Below are 20,607 nucleotides of genomic sequence, written 5' to 3'. Positions count from 1 at the left end.
GACTGACTCGAAGCGTCGTTGCTGTGGAAATAAGTGAGCGCTGAGCAACAGTCGTGTTGAGGAGAGAGAAACTCGTTTAGTTTGTCAACATGGAGAATCACAGAGATTTTGCGAGAGCTGTTCCAGTGCAGATCACTATTCTCTCTGGAAATAATTTGGTAAGTCACTAAAATCATGTTACAATCACTTAAATAAAAGCCTTAAAGTGATTGTGCAAAAACGTGGAACCATAACCGGGGTTAGTTGTCACATGGCTGTCACTTACTGTAAGGTCTTACATTCTTGTTCTCTCTTGCTATATGGTTTAAACACCTAACGTTAGTTCAAAAGGTCTTACATTAGAGAACAAACTGACTTTCAAATAAACCTACCCTGAGAAATATTCACTGCAGTAAATAGTGTGACAACTAGCCCGCCCTGGTCTAACAAATATAATGATAAAACAGACATGGCACTAGACTTGGGGGGAAAAAAATCGAATAAATAAATAAACAAAAATATAGAGAGATTCTGAGAGCCTCTTGCGCTGTTTTAATGAGATCCCATATTGATCTATAATGATTTTACAGTAGGAAAATAAGCAGTAGTGTGGTATTTTGGCACTACTGTGATGATTTTTTTTTTTTTGTGAGAGGTTGTTGTAAGGTTTACTGTAATAAACAGGTTCATTTGTGATTATTTCAGAGAGGCAGTAGGACTGATTCATGTCTCAGTTTTGTTCGGGTGGAGTTCAATGGATCTGTGCTGGGAGACTCACAAAAACTGGACATTGCTGGAGACAAAGATGTGGTTTACAACTTCACCTGTAGATTTGAATGTTCAGAATCCGCACATACACTGGATGATGTGGCACATAAACCTGTCATACGTGAGTATTGAACATTCACAACGATTTATTTGTAGTTTTTGCTGTTTTAGCTTTTTTTTTTATCAGGTGCTGATTGTTTCTCGAAGCCCCACCACACACTGTAAATTATTATAAATTTTTTTTACTCAATATTTTTGTCTTGTTTTCCAATAAATATCTAGGTATTCTTGAATCAAGATACCTTTACTTGGACAAGCAAAATTACTCAAAATATTAAGTCTCGTTTTGTAAAAAAAAAAAAAATATATATATATATATTAATTTAAAAGCGAGTAAAAAATTGAATGAGTTTATGGTTAAAACAAGAATAAATATCGGTGATTATCTCGATTTCTCTCAACATGAGACCGGAGAGGAGTCTGTCAATACATGGGAAAACAAAATAACTTGAGTTACTTTGAAAAAGTAACTCAGATATTTTGTTTTAAATATATAAGTAATGCATTACTTTACTACTTACTTGAAAAAAGTGATCTGATTACATAACCCTCATTACTTGTAATGCGTTACCCAAAACACTGCCTGTCGGTATCCGTTGGTCATGTTAAAACTGTGTTTATCGAGTCTTGGCATGTCTGAGAAGTGATGACTGTAATCTGGTGACTGTCAGCATTGGTTGGCATCCGTCAGTCAGTGCAGTGTGAATTGGCACCTATTTAGACTAAATTTCACGAGTTAAATCAGTCATGGTTAAATGTATGTGTGCCCTCAGTAACGGTGCTCGAGACCTTACCAAAAGAGAAAAAACAAAAAGAGGAGAAAACCACTGTACTAGGACAAGCCGTTGTGGACCTTCTGCCACTGCTACGAGGTTAAACCATTTCATTTTATTCAAACTTGTCACATTTTATGCCACTTTTTATGGATTCTCATATTCTTGAGATTTGAGGCGGTGCTGTTTTTATTCTAGGTCAGTGTAGCTTCTCATCCACTGTGCTTCTTCATGATGTTGCTGTGCATGAGGACGGCGTAAAAGTAAGAAAGTCATTTTTACACCACTAATTCAGTATGTTTTTTAAATACATGTTTTATATTTTGTGTGTGTTTGCATGTACAGTCCACACTAGATGTGACAGTGAGCGTTCCGGAGCCGTTGCTCTCCGAGGACCAGCGCTCTGACTCTAATGTGCTGATGGTCACCGTTGAGACGATGTATTCGGTTCCTGAGGTCTGGAATCCTGCCTCCACTCCTCCATCCAGCTACGTTGCTGCCCTGCAGATTCCCTCCTCAGCCACGGTGAGAAACAAGTGTTTGTGTTTGTTTGGCATTTCAAGTGATTCATCAGTACTTTTCTCCAAAGTATCCAAGAAGCAAAACACTTTAAGCCTCTGGTATTCTCAACTGGTAAAATCAACTGTGGCGGTTAACGCTATCAAATCACTTTTTTTGTGTGATTTTTGTGTAAGCCAAATCTGCACAGATTTAGTGCAAATACTCAACTCGTTAGTCATTATGATATATTAAAGGAGCTGTATGTAAGAAATGTATTTCAATTAATCATAAAATGGCCCTGATATGTCATAGACATTAATAAATCATGTTCATTTCAAATACTTATATCACTGACAACAGTAGTCCGGCCAGGATATTGTCATTTAAAAAGTGAAGTTGCAGCCCTCAACTGATGTTGATGTTGTCATCTTGTGTTTTGGCCTGATGCTCCACCCTCCACCTATCTACCAATCACGAAGTCAGTAGTGTTTCGGCATCGGGGTTGCCAGCTCTGCTCTAGTTACCACAGCTACGTAGCAGCCTACGTTCCTGCTGGATCCTGCAGCCTATCTGGCAACCTCGAGTCAGGGGGAGGGGGAGGGGATACACCGCTCTACAGTAATTTGAAAGTGATTGCAGTACCAGTTTTGGCCACAATCTTACATACGGCTCCTTTAAAGGACAAGTTCGGTATTTTACACTTAAAGCCCTGTTTACAGATCGTATCTGATGAAATAGAACGGTTAAGATGAAAATTTGGACACATGCTGCTGTCCCGAGAATTTTAGGTTTATTTCGCTTCCCCCCACCCACCCCCACAATGGTTGTCTATATGCACTGGAAGATTCCATCCTAAAAACACATTAAACTTTCGTTTACAAAGACGTGAAACTCACCGAGTGGTCAGGGGGTGTTCACTGATATGTTCCCTCAAAAATCGCTGAAAAAGATGCATTCCAACAGGTTTTATCGTAGTTTTTGTCCAACTCCATTGACTTAATAGGACGTGCTGTGAGACCGCAGCACCTTTACGGTATTACTCCGCCGCTTCTTCTTCTGCTTCTTCTGTGTATTCAATGAAATCCCCGTGGTTTGCTTGCAATTGGCAAAGGTGCATTATCGCCACCAACTGGGCTGGAGTGTCTATTATTCAAGCTCTCAACGGAAGAATCACGGGTGTGACGCGTTTGGCAAAATAGGTCCACAAAAGCGAAATAAACCTAAAATTCTCGGGACAGGAGCATGTGTCCAAATTTTAATCTTAACCGTTCTATTTCATCAGATACGATCTGTAAACAGGGCTTTAAGTGTAAAATACCGAACTTGTCCTTTAAATACAGCGTATTGCGCAGAAACTGCGCATATTTGGCTTACTTGAACATGCACGTCACTACGCAACAAATAACGGCGCGCTTGTTCAGTTGCATTGAAGCAAAAGCGAAGATTAAATAGCATTTGGTTAACAGAAAAGACATTGTTATTTTCCAACATCCTACATTTTTTTAATGTTTTTTGTACTGCATTGATCTGTCTGCCTTAAACACATTTTTGGTGAAAAGGATGAGGATAAAAGAGGAAGGGAGGAGATGGCTGGATGACAGGATTTTGTTTGAATAATAAATGAATTTATGAAATCCAATTCATTTCAATTTAAACCATTTCATAAATAAATAAACTTTATTTCCAGACTCAAGGTCCTATTATACAGTATATATATAAATATATTTTTTTGTCTAGTAGAAGTTCTGAATGGCAGGCAACTTAAAAATGTTGTAGCCAAATTGGCCGGTGAGTGAAAAAGTTACTTTCAAACCCTGCTGGTGTGCATCTTGAGACAAAACAATGGCATTGGCATATTTTTAGATATGCCAGTGCAAGTTGCATTCATTTAAAACAGCTCAAGCATTGTATAAATTAATGGGATCATTTAATTATGGATATGCATTTAACTATGCATTGTAGTCTGGGACTTAAGCCTTGTTTGTGAAACCGGGGAACAGAAGACAAGAAGCGCTGGTAGTTTTTAATTTTTTTTTTATGAAATGAATGTACTATATTTTGTTTCACTAATATTTTTTCTTTTCTTTTTTTTTGTATTTTGAAGGAGTTTCATGGTACTTGACAATATTCACCTAAATTATGCACCATTTATTTTTAAATATAAAAGAATTCAAATGTATTTAATATTATTTTCAATTAATTCAGCGTTTAAGTTCTGTTTATGTAGCAAGTGCCACAAACGCCACCAAGTTTTGTACCATTCCAGTGAAGTAAAACATTAAAAAAATTCAAAATGTGAAATTTTCTCTGCCTAAAATGACAGAAGACCACCAGAGGGTTAAATATATGTAAGATATTTTTATGTTCAAAGAAATAATTCACCAACAAATAAAAAGTCTGACATTATCAATTGTTTTTCAGAAAGAGCAAGTGTTGTTGTTCTCCAATGGCATCTTAAAAATGGGTGGTGCGCAGGAGCCAGTGCCAAGACCCAAAAAATGGCCCTTGGGGCCTCTTCTCACACCAGGAGCCGAGGTCATTCAGGGCCTTTATATTGACTCAGAACCCACAGACACGGACCTTACCGAGATAGAGGTGATCTGAGCCATTAATGAACAGTGATGGATGTGAAAGGAATATGGAGCATGTCACAACATTGATTTGTGTGTGGGTTGTAGGACAAGGATTTCAGAGAGAACGCGGAGTGTAAAGAGAATAGGGTGAGCTGGGATACGGCACGTCGTTGCTTTATCGATGCAGGAGGCGTGGCCTGGTGAGTAAACACCTCTTTTAATCAATGCACTTGAATTTATTTTCTCATTATTTGTCACGTTCTCCAATGATGGCTTTTTCTTTTTTTAGTCTGTCCCGCAGGATTGCAGAATGCAGACTGTGGCCTGTTGAGATCATGAAAGCCAATCAGATGGTTCCAACCAAAGGTGGGAGAACAGCCAGAGACAAGCTGGTGAGAAACGACATGAACTTTAACATCTCAAGATGGCCCTCAAAACCCAAAACAAGACAGAAATATCTTATTGATGAAAACACAAAACAATTTTGCCTCCCTAGGGGGAGGAAGAGACACAGATATCATTTCATGGAGTGGTTTACGTGGATCTGGTGCCGTTGTTGTACCCTGGAGTACGGCGAATACACGGGGTGTACAGAGTCTACCCGTTTTATGAGTCTGATCTACTGAATAAGGCGAGTGAATATAAGTCATATGCACATGAAACCAATCATGCATCAAATCAAGATCAGAAATGACAGTCTGACACCACTGGAAAGCAAAAATATGACTTAAAGCAAAATTACTTTTTTGCTTTAAGTTTTGTGCTGTGTATATATGATGACTATATATACACAGGGGCTAACAAGCTTAAGATGTGACAAGACATCAAGGGGAAATCAACATGAAAAACTACAAGATGGCAGAAACAGGAAGTGTAACAAAAGTCCAGGGACAAACACAGAGAACATAAGACAATAAAAAATGAAATTTAATAAAAAGATCAAAATTAAGTAAGTTTATGATTAAACCAAGAAAAACATCTGCCAATAGGCTATGAAAAATCAACTATATTCCAAGGGGAAACCAGTTTATTTTTCTTACCCACTTGGCAGTTTTTTTGTTTTTTTTTTTCTCATTTGTTTTAAGCAGTAACTCAGTTTTTCAAAAAACAAGACTTAAGTCCCCCTGTAGTCAATAATTTTATCCCTTAAAGGACAAGTTCGGTATTTTACACTTAAAGCCCTGTTTACAGATCGTATCTGATGAAATAGAACGGTTAAGATTAAAATTTGGACACATGCTGCTGTCCCGAGAATTTTAGGTTTATTTCGCTCCCCCCCCCACAATGGTTGTCTATACGCACTGGAAGAGTCCGTCCTAAAAACACATTAAACTTTCGTTTACAAAGACGTGAAACTCACCGAGTGGTCAGGGGGTGTTCACTGATATGTTCACTCAAAAATCGCTGAAAAAGATGCATTCCAACAGGTTTTATCGTAGTTTTTGTCCAACTCCATTGACTTAATAGGACGTGCTGTGAGACCGCAGCACCTTTACGGTATTACTCCGCCGCTTCTTCTTCTGCTTCTTCTGTGTATTCAATGAAATGCCCGTGGTTTGCTTGCAATTGGCAAAGGTGCATTATCGCCACCAACTGGGCTGGAGTGTCTATTATTCAAGCTCTCAACGGAAGAATCACGGGTGTGACGCGTTTGGCAAAATAGGTCCACAAAAGCGAAATAAACCTAAAATTCTCGGGACAGGAGCATGTGTCCAAATTTTAATCTTAACCGTTCTATTTCATCAGATACGATCTGTAAACAGGGCTTTAAGTGTAAAATACCGAACTTGTCCTTTAAAACTCATCTTTGATGAAAAATGTAAGCGTTTTTTTCATGCCTTAAAATAGCTTGAATGTAACTCTACACCCTTGCCTCATTTAGTATACGCAGTTCTATGAAAATGCAAATGAGCCCCGCCTCCACTCACTCACAGCAGCTCAGAGATCCACTCGTTGACGATCACACGTTGATCTGATTGGTTACAAGGTAGTTTGTGACGTCAGAAACACCAGCGATTTCAAACTGTGTTTTTGAGACTGTCTTTGGTTCACTGCTAGCCTGGTTAAAAGTTATGGTCTGGCAAAGCTCCATAGACAAATCATTTCCAAAGGGGCGTCACCAACGGACGTCGCTCAAATGCCTCTCGGCGCAATTGGATAGACCTAAAACTCCAAACACCAATCAGAGCGATCGTCATCATGTAAAGCCATATGCTGCGTCCCAATTCGCCTATGTTACACTACGCCATACGCCAAAACTCTTTTTGTGAAGAAAATGTATTTACTTTTGAATGTGTAGCAAAAAAGTAGGCAACTTTTGGACATACTACTTCATCATCTTTATCGTACGGATCTGTCGCGTGCATCCCGTCATGTAAACTGCCCTGTCAATCATCTTCACAGTTAAAATCCTCTATTAAATCTAATTTAATTTCCTACCGTTTCGGAGAGAAATGTAGTAGCATGTTCATCTGCCAGTGGGTCTTTCATGGAGACTGTCCTCATGTGTTTGCAATTTGAATATAATAATGCTGCATTTAAAAGTTGGTGCGCTTCACCAACGGAGTGGACGTCGCTCAAATGCCTCTGGGCGCAATTGGATAGGCTAGACCTAAAACCAATCAGAGCGATCGTCATCGTGTAAAGCCCGCCTCAACGTTTCTGATTGGTGCCTCGATTTCCACGACATGGAAATGGCCTTGAATGAGCTCTTTGCCAGACTACTTGCAGAGCAAATCTAAATTTGCCGGAAGTTGTCTGGGTTTTCCCAGGCTAGTTCACTGCAGTTTTAGGGAGAAAATACTCAGCAATGGTGTTGACTTATAAAAACACCACATAGACATATAAACAATGTTAAAACCTTGATTTTCACCACAGGGGGACTTTAATATCTTAAGTAATTATTATTATTTTTTTTGTAATGGAAAACCAGACAAAAATACTGAGTAAGAAAATCATGTTTTGCAGTGATGAAGCTGATATCTCCTGTATCATTTTAAGTCAGGGATGGTGCTTAAAGTTGTGTTAAACTCGTTTTAAATTAATATAAGTTTTACACCCAAACATTAACTGTACTTTTGACCAATACTTTTAAATGGTCCAACAAAAAGCTTGTGATGCTGTGTCCAAATCAAACAGATGCAAACAGGTAATCAAACAGGTATAAAGTCCATGACCACTTTTGAATCAGCTAGCGAAACATAAAAAATACGAAGTGTATATTAATTTAAGATTGATTCTTTGACAGTGAATCTTGTTTTATGTGCTGTTCCAGACTCAGAGGACCTACAGCGTTCTGAAGGAGCTCAACAGAGCACCCCCAGCACCGGGCCGAACTCGAAACAATTCCTCCGTCGACTCCTTAAGGGCGTTTCAGAGTAAAACCTTGGACAACCATAGAGGAAACAAAGAGGTTCCCAAAAAGGTATAGAAGAAAAATCTGATCTTATTAATTTATCATACATTCTCCTTTAGGTGTTTGAAATCCCACTGCCTCAAACAAAAGTCTGCACAGATACCAAAAAATCTCAAGTTTTTAAGACGAGCTCAAATGTTTCTCAGCAAATTCTCCATAATTAAGTAGCCTAAGCTGCTATCCACATTCATTTATAGCGCAATACTCTTTCTGGTTGACAACTATTTGAGTTTATTTTGATTTCTCCTGAGAAATTGTAGGAGAAACATCTGAGACAAAGATGATACTTGACAGAACACAACATTAAGTGACTTATGAGCTATGAAAAGCGACTTCAGAGCAGTACGTTGTTCCTCAAAGTCACAGCTGCTTTCAGATGTCACGCACACAAAGCATACGTTTCACCCAAACGAGACGTCATTGAGTTGTTTGGAGCAGATGCCATCTCTTCCCCTCTCCGTACGGCATTGAGGCTCGTTTTTGATACCCCCCCTAATTAAATCCGGATCTGTGGCCCAGGCACGCTTCCCAAACCTATTAGCTGTAATAGCAGCAGATTGTGGTGAATCATCTCCTTTGCTCATCTACCCCTCTCTGACGCCCCGTGGCTCTTCAGCAGACGGAGAGAGGCGAGGAACACACACCAACCGAGCATCTGACGCCGCAGCTGCCCGCTAGACAAATAATGTCTTTCATGGCTCAGTGATGTTTAATCCAGATCTCTGATGAGTTTCGTTTAACTACCAACTGTTAAAATGTCGATGGAGAAACAAGTGAGACAACGGAATGACTTAAGAGTTATTCAATGAATATGTTATTTGATCTTGAGAGAATTTGATGGGAAATGCTTGAGTTTGTATTGAGATCTCAGACTTTTGATTGACTCCGTCGCTTGGCGAATCTGAGCATGGCTCGAGACACTGATATTACTGTTGTTTTTTTCTAATGAGAAATGAGATTTGAGAATCTCTGTTTCAGTTTACTCTCCGTTTTGGGAGGCATTTTACACAACACTGTAAAAAAAAAAATGCATTTTGGCCATTCATTTGCATGACTACATCATTTTGGGGGCCTAAAAACAGGTTTCAAAGTGCAAGTTTTTGAAAACTATACCATCTGACGGTGATGTCATGCGCATGTGTATTACGTGTTCAGTCTATAGGCACGTAGTGTTTCTTTACAAAGTGAGATCGCCAAGTATTGTCCTGGCCTGAGTAAAACAGCATTTTTAGTTGTTTTCGCGGATCCGTGTGAAAAGGAAAAACTTTTCAGTTTTTAGTAAAGCACTGTTGTGTAAACATACCCTTAGAAACAATTGAGATATTAAATAAATCTCAATTGCGCCGCCCTTCTATTTTTTCACCTCACTGAATATCCACAGTCACTATGAATTACACTAATGTTCAAAGGTTTGGGGTTGGCAAGATTTTTTAAAAATATTTTTGAAAGTCTCTTCTGCTCACCAAGGCTGCATTTATTTGATCAGAAATCAAAATTATATTTTGAAATATAATTACAATTTCAAATAACTGTTTTCAATTTTAATCGATTTTAAAATGTAATTTATTCCTGTGATCAAAGCTGAATTTTCAGCATCATTACTCCAGGCTTCAGTGTCACATGATCCTTCAGAAATCATTCTGATATGATGCTCAAGAAATACTTTGTATTATTAAAGGGATATTTCACCGCTGGAAAGATGAATGTGTATTTAAATTGGGTCATTTATGTAGTAGAAATGTGAAATTATTTTAGAAGTTGGTGCCTTCTAGACTGAGAAAAGCCAGAAAATTTTTTTTTGGCTCATGTGGATGAAAGACAACAACTCCCAGAATGCACTTGCTTCGCTGCCTTACGAGGCCACTCCCAAGCCACGCCTACCGGTTACAGAGGGCAGTGTCGGAAGAAGTGATACAACTAGGCTACTAGTCGACTCGAAACTGAAAAGACGCTGTTTAATCGTGAGATCCCCCTATGGGCGGGTTGAAAACATGCGGAACGAGCTCCTACTACTGGCTGTAGTCTCTCGCCTCTGGACAAAAAAGCCTCCGATGACGCTAAATGACGATTTTTGCGTCATCCAAGGTTTTTTTCCAGACACACAATACAGAAATCTCTCGTCTCAGGGGGACATGAGGGAGGGAAGCACGGTCATTCGAAAATACTACCGGGTTTCTACTGATACAAAGCTTAAAGCTAATCGGTGAAGTATCCCTTTAATAATGTTGAAAACAGTTGTGATGCTTAATATTTTTGTGATACATTTACATTACATTACACACAATACATTTGTTTGTTCAGGATTCTTTGAAAAATATAATTTTGTATTTATTTATTTTAAATAGAAATCTTTTGTAATATTATAAATGTCTTTACTGTCACTTGTGATCAATTTATGTATCCTTGCTGGATAAACATTAATTTCGTAAAAAAAAATAAATAAAAAATACTGACCCCTGTCTTTTTAACAGAAGTGTACATCACATTGCGCAAGTGAAATAGTTTTTGAATGCCGTTTTTCAAATAAGTTTAGATAGTAAGTAATGGGACTGCTTATAGGAAAGAATAATGATTTCCTCTTTCTATAGCCAGATTCCCAGGGAAAATCTGCTCAGTCTGAAAGTGTGACTGGACTGGAGCCACCGGTGAACACGGAGGGACAGGTCAGTTCATCCGTCACGTACGCATCAAAATGAAGCAGTCAAATATGAAATATACAGTCTTGGTATGGTGTGATCTTCCCTTTTTTTACTGTCTCAGATGTATACCGATTCAAGATCGTACATCATTATTGAAATTGCTATGGAAAAGCCGCTGGTTTCCAAGAGACCACCGGAGGAGCTGGCCAGACGGTAATAGGAAAGAGCTTCTTTCAAATTCAAAGCCTTGTTTTGTCTTCAAAATGTGTTTAGAGAGTGCTTCAGATTAATTGATTCTGTCTGATTCAGTGTGAAGGAGTTGGTTCCTCCCAGACCTCCTCTGCCTCGACGACCAGCAGGAGCGGAAAGAGTAAAAAACTTTCTTTTTTTTTTCTGTTTTCTCACTTTTTCTGTCAGACATTTTCCTCTCACAGTCAGATCTACGGGAAATCATTTGTCTATAACAGTTTACACTATCATGTCAAAAGAGAATGGCTGAAACTTGCGATGAAATGCCTGGGTCATATTTCAGAAAGAAATATTTTTCACTGTAACAATATTTTCATGACAATCAAGCACTTTGTCCCCTGCATTCAAATGTATGAGTTGCATTATTAAACAATAAAGCACTTGCGGTCGTGCTGCTGTTCTGAATATGTAAGAATAAATCAGCGAATCGGTATTTGAACGAATCGATTGAGTGATTCAATGACTCGCTCATTCAGACAGTTATTTTTAGGTGTGTTTGACTTGAAGTGCTTCATGTCAAACACACCTGTTTTCTTCCTGAATGAATCAGCGTGTTTGAGTGAATCATTAGATTCAGTGCCTCGCTACTTGTATCGTTCCTGTGCTTTTGAACGAATCAGTTGAATGAATGAATCATTGGCTCGCTCATAAAGATTAATTTTACCACCACCCACTGACGTAAATATAATTTTTTATTAAGATTTTGGCTGTGAAATATGACCAATTTTTCATAAGAGTCATCCAAATAGCTAATAAATCATATGATTAATAATAAATGTGCGTGAATTTATCAGGCAGTACAGGAATACCAGTCTCAGATAGCGAGTGTGGCCGCCCAGGTGTTGGATCAGTACCAGCAGCTGTTCGGGAGCGCGTTTGTGCCTGGAGGGAAACCTCTGGACCCCGTCCTGCAGGAACAGCGCATAACCCAGCTGCTCGGAGAACTCAACTGCTCTGGGAAATACTTTGCCTTCAAGGAACAGATGAAGGTGAATTTGAATCATGTTAAATGTGTCATTTTTTATTTACTCCATTTAATGTTATTCAAGGTTTCTTGCAACAAAAAAATTAATAATTTTTAAAAAAATTATATATATATTATAGCTTTTGTTTTTATATTTTCAGTTTTAATTAATTTTATTTAATTTTATTAATTTTGTTATGTGCTTTCATCATTTGTATATACGTTTTTAAATGTATAATTAAAATTAAAATACATTTAAACTATTTCTATTTCGCTTTAATTTTATTTTGGTTATAGTAATAGTAGGCATTTCTGTTTAAGTAATTTTAGTACTTACATTTACTTTATTTCAGTCACTAGCTGCCAAGGTGGCATTTCTAATATTCATAAGTTTTTATATCTATATTTAAATCACCTTTATTTTCAGTTAATGAAAACAATTTTAAATAGTTTTAGTTTTAGTACCGTTGTACTGTAAAAGCATTTAATTAATTTCATTTAATTTGAGTTATTCTTTATGTGCTTTTGTAGTGCTTATTCATGTTTTAAATATTTCTGTTTAGCTTTAATTTATTTTTACCTCAAGGCAACATTTCTCATTTTAATTATTTATTGATTTTTTTTTGATTTTTTTTTTATTTTACTTCAATTAACGAAAATAATTTCTAATAGATTTAGTTTAAATTAAAAATAACAACACATGAGTGTTTTGGAACCACCTTTGTTATGATTCATACTGTTGTTTATCAGGGCAGGCTGATTAGCATATATGTTAATGAGCTCCCGGTGTTTGTTGTATGTGTCAGTACTCTGTGGTCCGGATCGTCAGAGAGAAGATGTTGAGGACAGAGGCCTTCTCAGACCCCGAACAGCTCCAAGCGTTCCTCAGTCAGCTCTACGTGTTCCTGGTGGACGAGATGCATGCTGCTCTCAATAAGGTGAGGCCTCAAAATATACATTTGTGTTATCTGTTAAGGGAAGCATCACTCGTGCTGAGAGTTACTGATCTGAACATTGAACATTGGTGCTTTAGGGTCTGTATTATCAGTTTTGTTTTCATGCACTCCATTGAATCAGAGCCTGTCAGTGGACTCTCAGGACACGCATCATGAGCCTCTGCTGAGCTGCGCTCAACTCAAACACTTCGCCAAAGAGGCTGAACTGAACACGGACTTCCAGCTGGCGGCACTGTACTATCAGGAGGTAAAGCATTACAGCACTTTTGATGCTTCAAAATAACATACTATTATCCTATCTCGACTGTCTCGATCATCATAACACTATACACAGCATGTTTGCTTTACAGTAGTTTATATTATAGTGTAAAGCACTATTATTTTAGTTTCATTGAAATACTATTATTGTCAGGTTTATGTTTTGTTTTCATTGACTTTTAGGAGCCGTTTACACGACACCGTTTACAACGGAAAAACGGAAAACTGCGTTTTGGCCGTTCATTTACACGACAACAGCGTTTTGGGGCCTGAAAAGGCAAACTTTTGAAAACAGGTTTCAGAGTGCAAGTTTTTGAAAACTATAGACTACCGTTATCATCTCCATGTAAACTACAAAAACGTGCATTTGTGAAAACAGTGACATCGTGCGAATGTGTATTACGTATTCAGACTATAGGTGCGTAGTGTTTCTTTACAAAGTGACATCGCCAACTACTGGCCTGGCATGAATAATACAGCTTTTTTAGTCACTGGGATTAATAATGCTGTCATAATACTAAAAATCTTAAAAGATCAAATGGGCTTTGGAAGCATTTATGTACGAATGCATACAATAAAATGATAAACCATTATTACAGTATATACTGTATACTGAATGCTGCTTTTTACAGTAGTTTAGGATGCGGTGTAAACTACATAATGGTTTTATACCTAACCAGGAAACAACATGTCCGGTCGTATTTCACCCACAAATCAAAAGAAAAAAAAATGTAACATGTTAACTGTATCTATATGTGTTCTCTATGTTTCGCTGTCATTTTATTTGTCATTTCATTGTAAAGCGACCTTGAGTTTGCAGAAAGGATCTATATAAAATAATACACTTTTATTCTTTTTTGTACTGTCTGTATTATGCTGGTTTCAAAAAAAACATTGTCTCACAGTAATGAGAATGAGATTAACCATTGAGAATAATGAGCTCACAACAAACCCTGCCAAGTGATGTTGATGTTAAAGTAATGCAAGGAAAAGATCAATTTGGCATTTCAAGCATGAACACACCGTATTTTGTGAAAAATGTAGCATATAATTATGGTATCTCATGCATATACAATGAACTCCTTCTAATGACAGTGTGCCATTTCAAACGGAGCTTTAGCAATCATTTGTGATATGACAGTATCACTGGATGTGACTCATGTCTCTCTGAATTTGCCTCTGTAGCGTTTGATTCGAGACCGCAGTGACCCGTCCCACTGGTTTGATTATGGAGCGTTCCACATGCTGACCGCTGACCACCTGATGGCCAAGGAGTGCTTTCAACAGGCCTTATCCATTGAGCAAACACACATACCCAGGTTAGCAGACAGAAATGACTCACACTGTAAATAAATTTAAGCTTGAACAACAAAACAAATCTTAGTACTAATTTCCCCTAGCGTTTTCTTGTTGACTCAACTTTTGTAAATAACAGTTATACGAACTGAAAATATTTAGTTGAGTTAACTTGACATGATTTGTTTTCTGGAGAGGTGCAACTATTCTGTAACAAATCTTTTGTAGTTGAGCCAATTAAAAAAAAATTGTCTCAAACTATTTACAAAAGTTTTTAATTACAAAATTAATACTACGTTTTTTTTTGTTGTACGAGATTTTTACAGTGTGGATTTTTGCTGAACCAACACAACAAAATCAGTCATTTCAACTTTTATCAAGTTGTGTTTTTTACAGTGCAGAATAGGTTTCTAAAAACTCTTTTCTGACTTCTTCTGTGGTGTTCGGTGCAGTTTGCTCATGTGCGGTGTCCTGTCTGACATGAATGGACGCTATGAGGATGCAGAGACCTTCTTTGAAAGGGCGACTAGTGTGGAGCCAAACGACGTGGTCGCCTGGACTTTATTTGGTGAGAACAGAATTAAACAGCACATACACTACTGCTCAAAAGTTAGAAAGGGGAAGAAATTAGGTATTTTATTGAGCAATGATGCATTCAATTGATCAAAAGTGACAATTAAGACATGTTTAATGTTACAAAAGATTTATAGTTCCAAAAAAGGCTGTTCTTTTGAACTTTCTGTTCAACAACGAAAAAATATAGCACAGTTTCCACAAAAATATGAAGCAGCTCAACTGTTTTCAACATTGATAATAATCAGAAATATTTTTTGAGCATCAAATCATCATATCAGAATGATTTCTGAAGGATCATGTGACACTGAAGACTGGAGTAATGATGCTGAAAATTCAGCTTTGATAACAGGAATAAATTCTGAACATTTTAAAATAGAAAACAGCTATTTTAAATAGTAAAAATATTTCACAATATTACTGTTTTTACTGTATTTTCTTGATCAAATAAATGCACATTAAAAAGACATTAAGAAATTGTATCTACCCCAGCTTTTGAACGGTAGTGTTTTCTTTTTAATATTCTGTCATATCATATTCATTCATTTGAGTTCATTTTGCAACATTATGTAGTTAGTGTGCACAATAATTTTGATGGAATGATGAGAATGTGTGTCAAATTGTTGTCAGGTGTGTTCTTCCAGGCTCAGGAGAAGTTCATCCAGGCAGAAATGGCTTTTCGGGAGGCCAATAAGCATTTTATTTCAGTCATGAAAAATGACCAGACATCTAGATCAAAAATAACCTCAGAGACTCAGTCTGGTCAGGAGAAGGAGCAGAAAGATGAAACGAGTGAGACAGGTGACCACCTCTTTTCTGTCTGCTCTGTGACAAATGCCCTTTCATTTATAGCTCATATGGGATCATTTGCTTTGAAGGTGGCGCTGGCGCTGGCACTGTGCACAAAGAAGACATCCCACAGAACTGCCAGGAGAGAAAACAGGAAGTGCAACACCAAACCACTATCTTCATGGAGACAGTGTGGTTTCTCCTGCAGAACTATGCATTACAGGTCAGCGGATGGTGACGTCAGTAGATCCTGTGCACATCAGTCTCAAATTACTCACTTTTACATTAAAGGAGCCTTTTTTTTTTACCCCCTAAGTCCATTTATAATGTTCGTCAAATTTTCTTGAATTTTTTTACACTTAAAAGGTTGTTTTGCTGCTGTCTTTAAGTTTTTTAATGTCCTTTTTAAAGTCTCATGCTCACCAAGGCTGCATTTATTAGATCAAAAATACAGTAAAATTGTGAAATATTATTACCATTTAAATTCGCTTTTTTCTATAGTAATATATTTAAAAAATGTAATTTATTTCTGTTCATAATTTTCAGCATCCTTACTCCAGTCCTCAGTGTCACATGATCCTTCAGAAATCATTCTGATATTACGATTTGAGGCTTAAGATTTTTTTTTTTAATCAACGCTGAAAACATATTTTTGTGGAAACTGCGATTAAAAAAAATCAGGATTCTTTGATTAATAGAAAGTTTAAAAGTACAGCATTTTTTTAAAGAGAAGGATTTCATGTTAACATTTGTAACATTATAATTGCCTTTACTGTCACTTTTGATCAATTTGATGCATCCTTGCTGAATAAAATCTTTCTGACCCCAAACTTTTGAACAATAGTATATATGTTTTATAAATACCCTGTACGTTATGATCGATCAACCTCACGTTGTCATCAGGACAGAGTTGCAGGATGTGGGCGGTCGTATGCTAATGATGAGTGACTTTTTTCTGAATTATCCATTTTTTGCAGTTTAGATTCGAAATGTGGTCAGAAGATGAGCTTTGAGTTTTGAATTTCTACACAGAACAGCAAACAGCAAGAACGAAGCACATTTGAATGTCTATGTTAATAGTTAATGCTGAATTGTGTCCATCCAGATGTCCCAGCGGACTCTGGCTTTAGAGCTGCTGTCTCCAGACAGAGGAGACAGCAGTATCAGCTCGTATCATCTCGCTCTGGCCCGGCTTCATCTGCTGAGAGGAGAACACGACAGCGCTGAGGCCACCCTGGAGGAGGCGCTGATCCACAACATCCAGGTCTGCACAATTCATTCCCTGTACTGGGGACTGATAGTGATGGGAGAAATGTAGCTTCTAGAAACTTTCAATCAGTTGAACCAATTGTTCAAAAACGATTCACTGTTTGGTTGCTTGAAACACCACGCGCTGGTGACCCCTGCTGGTCAAAATGGTGTAAATGCAACAGAAACAGCCCAAACATGCATGAAAACTGTAGTCTTTTAAATGCAATTAACAAATCATCTAATAGCACTAAATATGAAGCATCTGTATAATATGTTATTTTATTATGTTTTCATGGAGAGCTTGTTTTTTGATTATTCAGTCCAATAAGAGAATATTAACTCTTCTTTTTATTATACAAATGTGTCTTTAAAAACGTTTACAAATTTATAAAACGTTTTGTTTCGAAACCGTCAACACGACACGAAGCCTCGTTTTCTGAAATCATGTGACTTTGGCAGTTGAGGTGCGTTCATGTCGTCATTTGCATAATTACAAGATTTCAACTTGTGAAAACTTGTAAAAAGCATCCGCATCCTCGTAGAGCTCGTAATTACAACTTGTAAGCTGAGAAAACCTCCTACTTGTACCACCTGACGGCTGAAGATTCATTGATAGTGTGGCCATAAAAATGCACAACAGCTCAGAGTAGAACGTCACATGTTGCACATTACAGTAATTACGAAATAGCATTTCAACACCGCATTTGATACACGCTCCAAATCACTGCTTCAAAACAAATGATTCGTGTTTTGGAAGCCCCCATCACTAGGGTTTTAGATGCACCTGGGATTCATCACTTTCTCTTGGTATTTGATCCCGGCAGAACCCAGACACATGGGCCCTGTGGGGTCACTTGCATCACGCGAGGGCCGATTACGCTCAGGCTCAGAGCTGCTATGAGCGGACGCTGGATTCTGTGCTGGACGCTTCAGACACACACTCCGTATACCTCCGTCTGGGCTCCATCTACCTGCAGGACAGAGAAGTGAGCTCCGATTAATCCTTTAATCTTCTTTATGAGTTATTTGCACTTATTATCATGCGTGTTTCATTCCCTCTTTAGTATGAAAAAGCCAAAGCTGTGTTCCTGCGCGTCTGCAAACGCTCTCCGTCATGCCTCACTTGGCTCAGGCTGGGAATCGCTTGCTATAGAGTGAGTATATATCTGTAGAATCATGCCAGTGTAAGGAAGGTTTGTGATTGCTTGAGGATTTTGACATCATCTAATCACAGATCATGTCACTGTAAGCAGGATGCTCAATCAACATGATGCCAAAATTGGTCACTTTCTTAATAGATATTCCTAAGAAGCCCCTACAGAAACATGGTGGTGGAAAAAAAATATGAGACAATTAGATGAGATTTATATTTATATATAATATAATATAATATAAATCTCGTCTAATTGTTCAATAAACAGTTCCATTAAAAAAAATATATATATATAAATTTTTCTGACTATTATCTCATGTCGGGCTTTACAAGGTTAAGGCTGGTCAAAAAGTAAGATGAAATTCTGATAGCTTGTAATGAGATCTTTATAGCAGTCTAGCAGATACTTACATAAAATGCATATAAATATCAGTTGTGACTCTATATCTCCCGATTATATGTCTTAAGATGGTATTTAAACGCTTAGTTTTATGATCAAAGCTCTGCAGTTTTTAAACATATAATGCAATTCAATACAAGGAGGATTAACAGATGAACAAATAAGCATTCCTCAAAAGCCTAATGCATCATATTTTATACTCACAATTAAACAGGATTTTTCTACAAATGATGTATGGATAATCAAGTAAACCTAATTTGCTTCACTCCAGTAAATGTTCATCTTGAAATATTACTAACAATATAACAGTTATTCTTAGGTTTGCTTTATCAAAATCAGTAAAGATATCTCAGCAAAAAGACACGCAAACCTCAACCTGAAGGGGGATGTTTTCACAATTACACTGATAAAAGCTTTTACTTTCTATAAAAGTCTAAAGTATCAATCAGATGATAGAAGGCATGAAGTAGAGTGTGTTTTGCTGTATCTTCAGCTGGAGGAGCTGAGTGAGGCTGAAGAGGCGCTGACTGAAGCCAACGCACTGAATAACAGGAATCCAGAGGTGTGGGCTTACCTGTGTCTGGTCTGTTTACAGGTGAGGGACTGCTTTCTTTCAGTCATTCATTCCCTCATGTGAAATTGTAGGAAGCAGAGAGCAAAGCAACAGAAGATAGATGCAATCTTGCATTTTTTGACTTTGGATTTGACTTTAGTTGCTTTGTCTTTCCAGACTGGACGAAAACTAGAGGCAGAGCAGTCGTATAAATACGCCATGAAGGTTTGTATTGTCTAATGTTGATGTGTTTGTGAATATTAAAGTCTTTGGAATCAAATATATGTTGAATTTTTGCCCTCTTTTATGTTTGGTTTCACAGATGAATTTACAAAAAGAGTCACTTCTACAGGAGATCCATGAGCTGCAGTCACGCGTTGGGTTCGGAAACCCTTCCTTCTGATGTGCCTTAGCCACAGAAATGACATTTTAATCCTAATATAAAAACGTGTAAATGATAATAAAATATGACTTTTAACATAATCTACTGTAGTATTTCTTGTGCATCGGGTGATCTTGGTGATATTTGCTACACAAGGCCCGTTCACACCAAGGACAGCAACTATAAAGTTTTATTAATCATTTTAATTCTATGTGAATAAGTCTACAGCACAACAATGACAACACTGATGAACGATATTGTTGGAATCACTTTCAGAACGATTTTTTCCCAGCTGAGGAATGATACATTGATAGCTTATCAGGATCCACCCGACTTTAAAGAGTTTGAGCTTTTAAAGCAGCGTGTGATTATAAACACTTTATCATCCTAATATAGTTATTGTTATAGTTATCTTTGTAGTTATCATTATTTGTGTGAATGGGCCTTTATTGTTTACGTTAGGTTGTACACATGCACAAATCAGGATGACTGATAAAAATGAAAGATTGAGAGAGGTATGTTCAGAATAGCATACTACCATAACATGCAAATTATCCCAGAATGCAACCTTCCATGAGAAATGTATTTCTCAAGATTTTATCCAACTGCAGAAGTAAATACATTTTTACACACAATTAAATTAAAAATGCAAAAACAGCTTTTTATTTCTGTGATCATTACGGAACGTAACTTTCTGAATTAAACATACAAAGTTTTTGGTTGTTCTGTTTGACAAACTATTTTTAAAAGTATGGCTCCGTCCGAAATCACATACTCTCTTAAGTAGGTACTAGTTTTGAATAAGTAATTACTTCACGATCGCTAAAAAAGTACGTTCTATATAGTATGAATGTGTGTAGTATGAATATAATCCGGACTTACTATTCACCATGTTGTCATTATCATGTGACCGGCTACCAGTGTCAGTTGCGTCGCTTCACTGCCATTCATAAATCTTCTCCTGTGGCCTCATTGGATAGTAAAGTGTCCATATGCAAACTTATTATCTTGTTATCTGGGTACTTTTTGCCTACTCTTATGAGGACTGTGAATTCGGATATTCTTTTGTCACATA

At 37.4% G+C, this 20,607-nt stretch overlaps 1 protein-coding gene across 1 annotated transcript; it reads left to right on the top strand.

The window, feature by feature from the left end:
- Window positions 1–28: 28 nt before the first annotated feature.
- On the top strand, window positions 29–19,633 carry cfap70 (cilia and flagella associated protein 70). The gene is made up of 26 exons (XM_082180688.1): window positions 29–158; window positions 685–868; window positions 1,581–1,679; window positions 1,779–1,843; window positions 1,926–2,105; window positions 4,503–4,676; window positions 4,760–4,854; window positions 4,944–5,046; window positions 5,151–5,285; window positions 7,929–8,078; window positions 10,658–10,732; window positions 10,830–10,921; window positions 11,018–11,078; window positions 11,752–11,946; window positions 12,728–12,859; window positions 12,999–13,124; window positions 14,321–14,454; window positions 14,884–14,999; window positions 15,635–15,805; window positions 15,883–16,016; window positions 16,899–17,057; window positions 17,869–18,030; window positions 18,109–18,198; window positions 19,091–19,192; window positions 19,328–19,375; window positions 19,473–19,633. Exons 1-26 carry the CDS (start codon window positions 90–92, stop codon window positions 19,551–19,553), a joined length of 3,132 nt encoding a protein of 1,043 aa, XP_082036814.1. The 5' UTR covers window positions 29–89; the 3' UTR covers window positions 19,554–19,633.
- Window positions 19,634–20,607: the final 974 nt, after the last annotated feature.

Source organism: Leuciscus leuciscus (assembly GCF_965113295.1).
Source record: "Leuciscus leuciscus genome assembly, chromosome: 1".
NCBI classification, from domain to species: Eukaryota; Metazoa; Chordata; class Actinopteri; order Cypriniformes; family Leuciscidae; genus Leuciscus; species Leuciscus leuciscus.
This window is presented reverse-complemented; position numbering and strand designations above follow the sequence as displayed.

What these genes read in the sequence shown, in the direction of transcription:
- cfap70 (XM_082180688.1), top strand. Translation starts at nt 90, where the DNA reads ATGGAGAATCACAGAGATTTTGCGAGAGCTGTTCCAGTGCAGATCACT. An exon ending in GAACAGCCAGAGACAAGCTG is followed by an intron (nt 5,047 to 5,150) that starts GTGAGAAACGAC and finishes TTGCCTCCCTAG; the next exon opens with GGGGAGGAAGAGACACAGAT. An exon ending in TGCATGCTGCTCTCAATAAG is followed by an intron (nt 12,860 to 12,998) that starts GTGAGGCCTCAA and finishes CCATTGAATCAG; the next exon opens with AGCCTGTCAGTGGACTCTCA.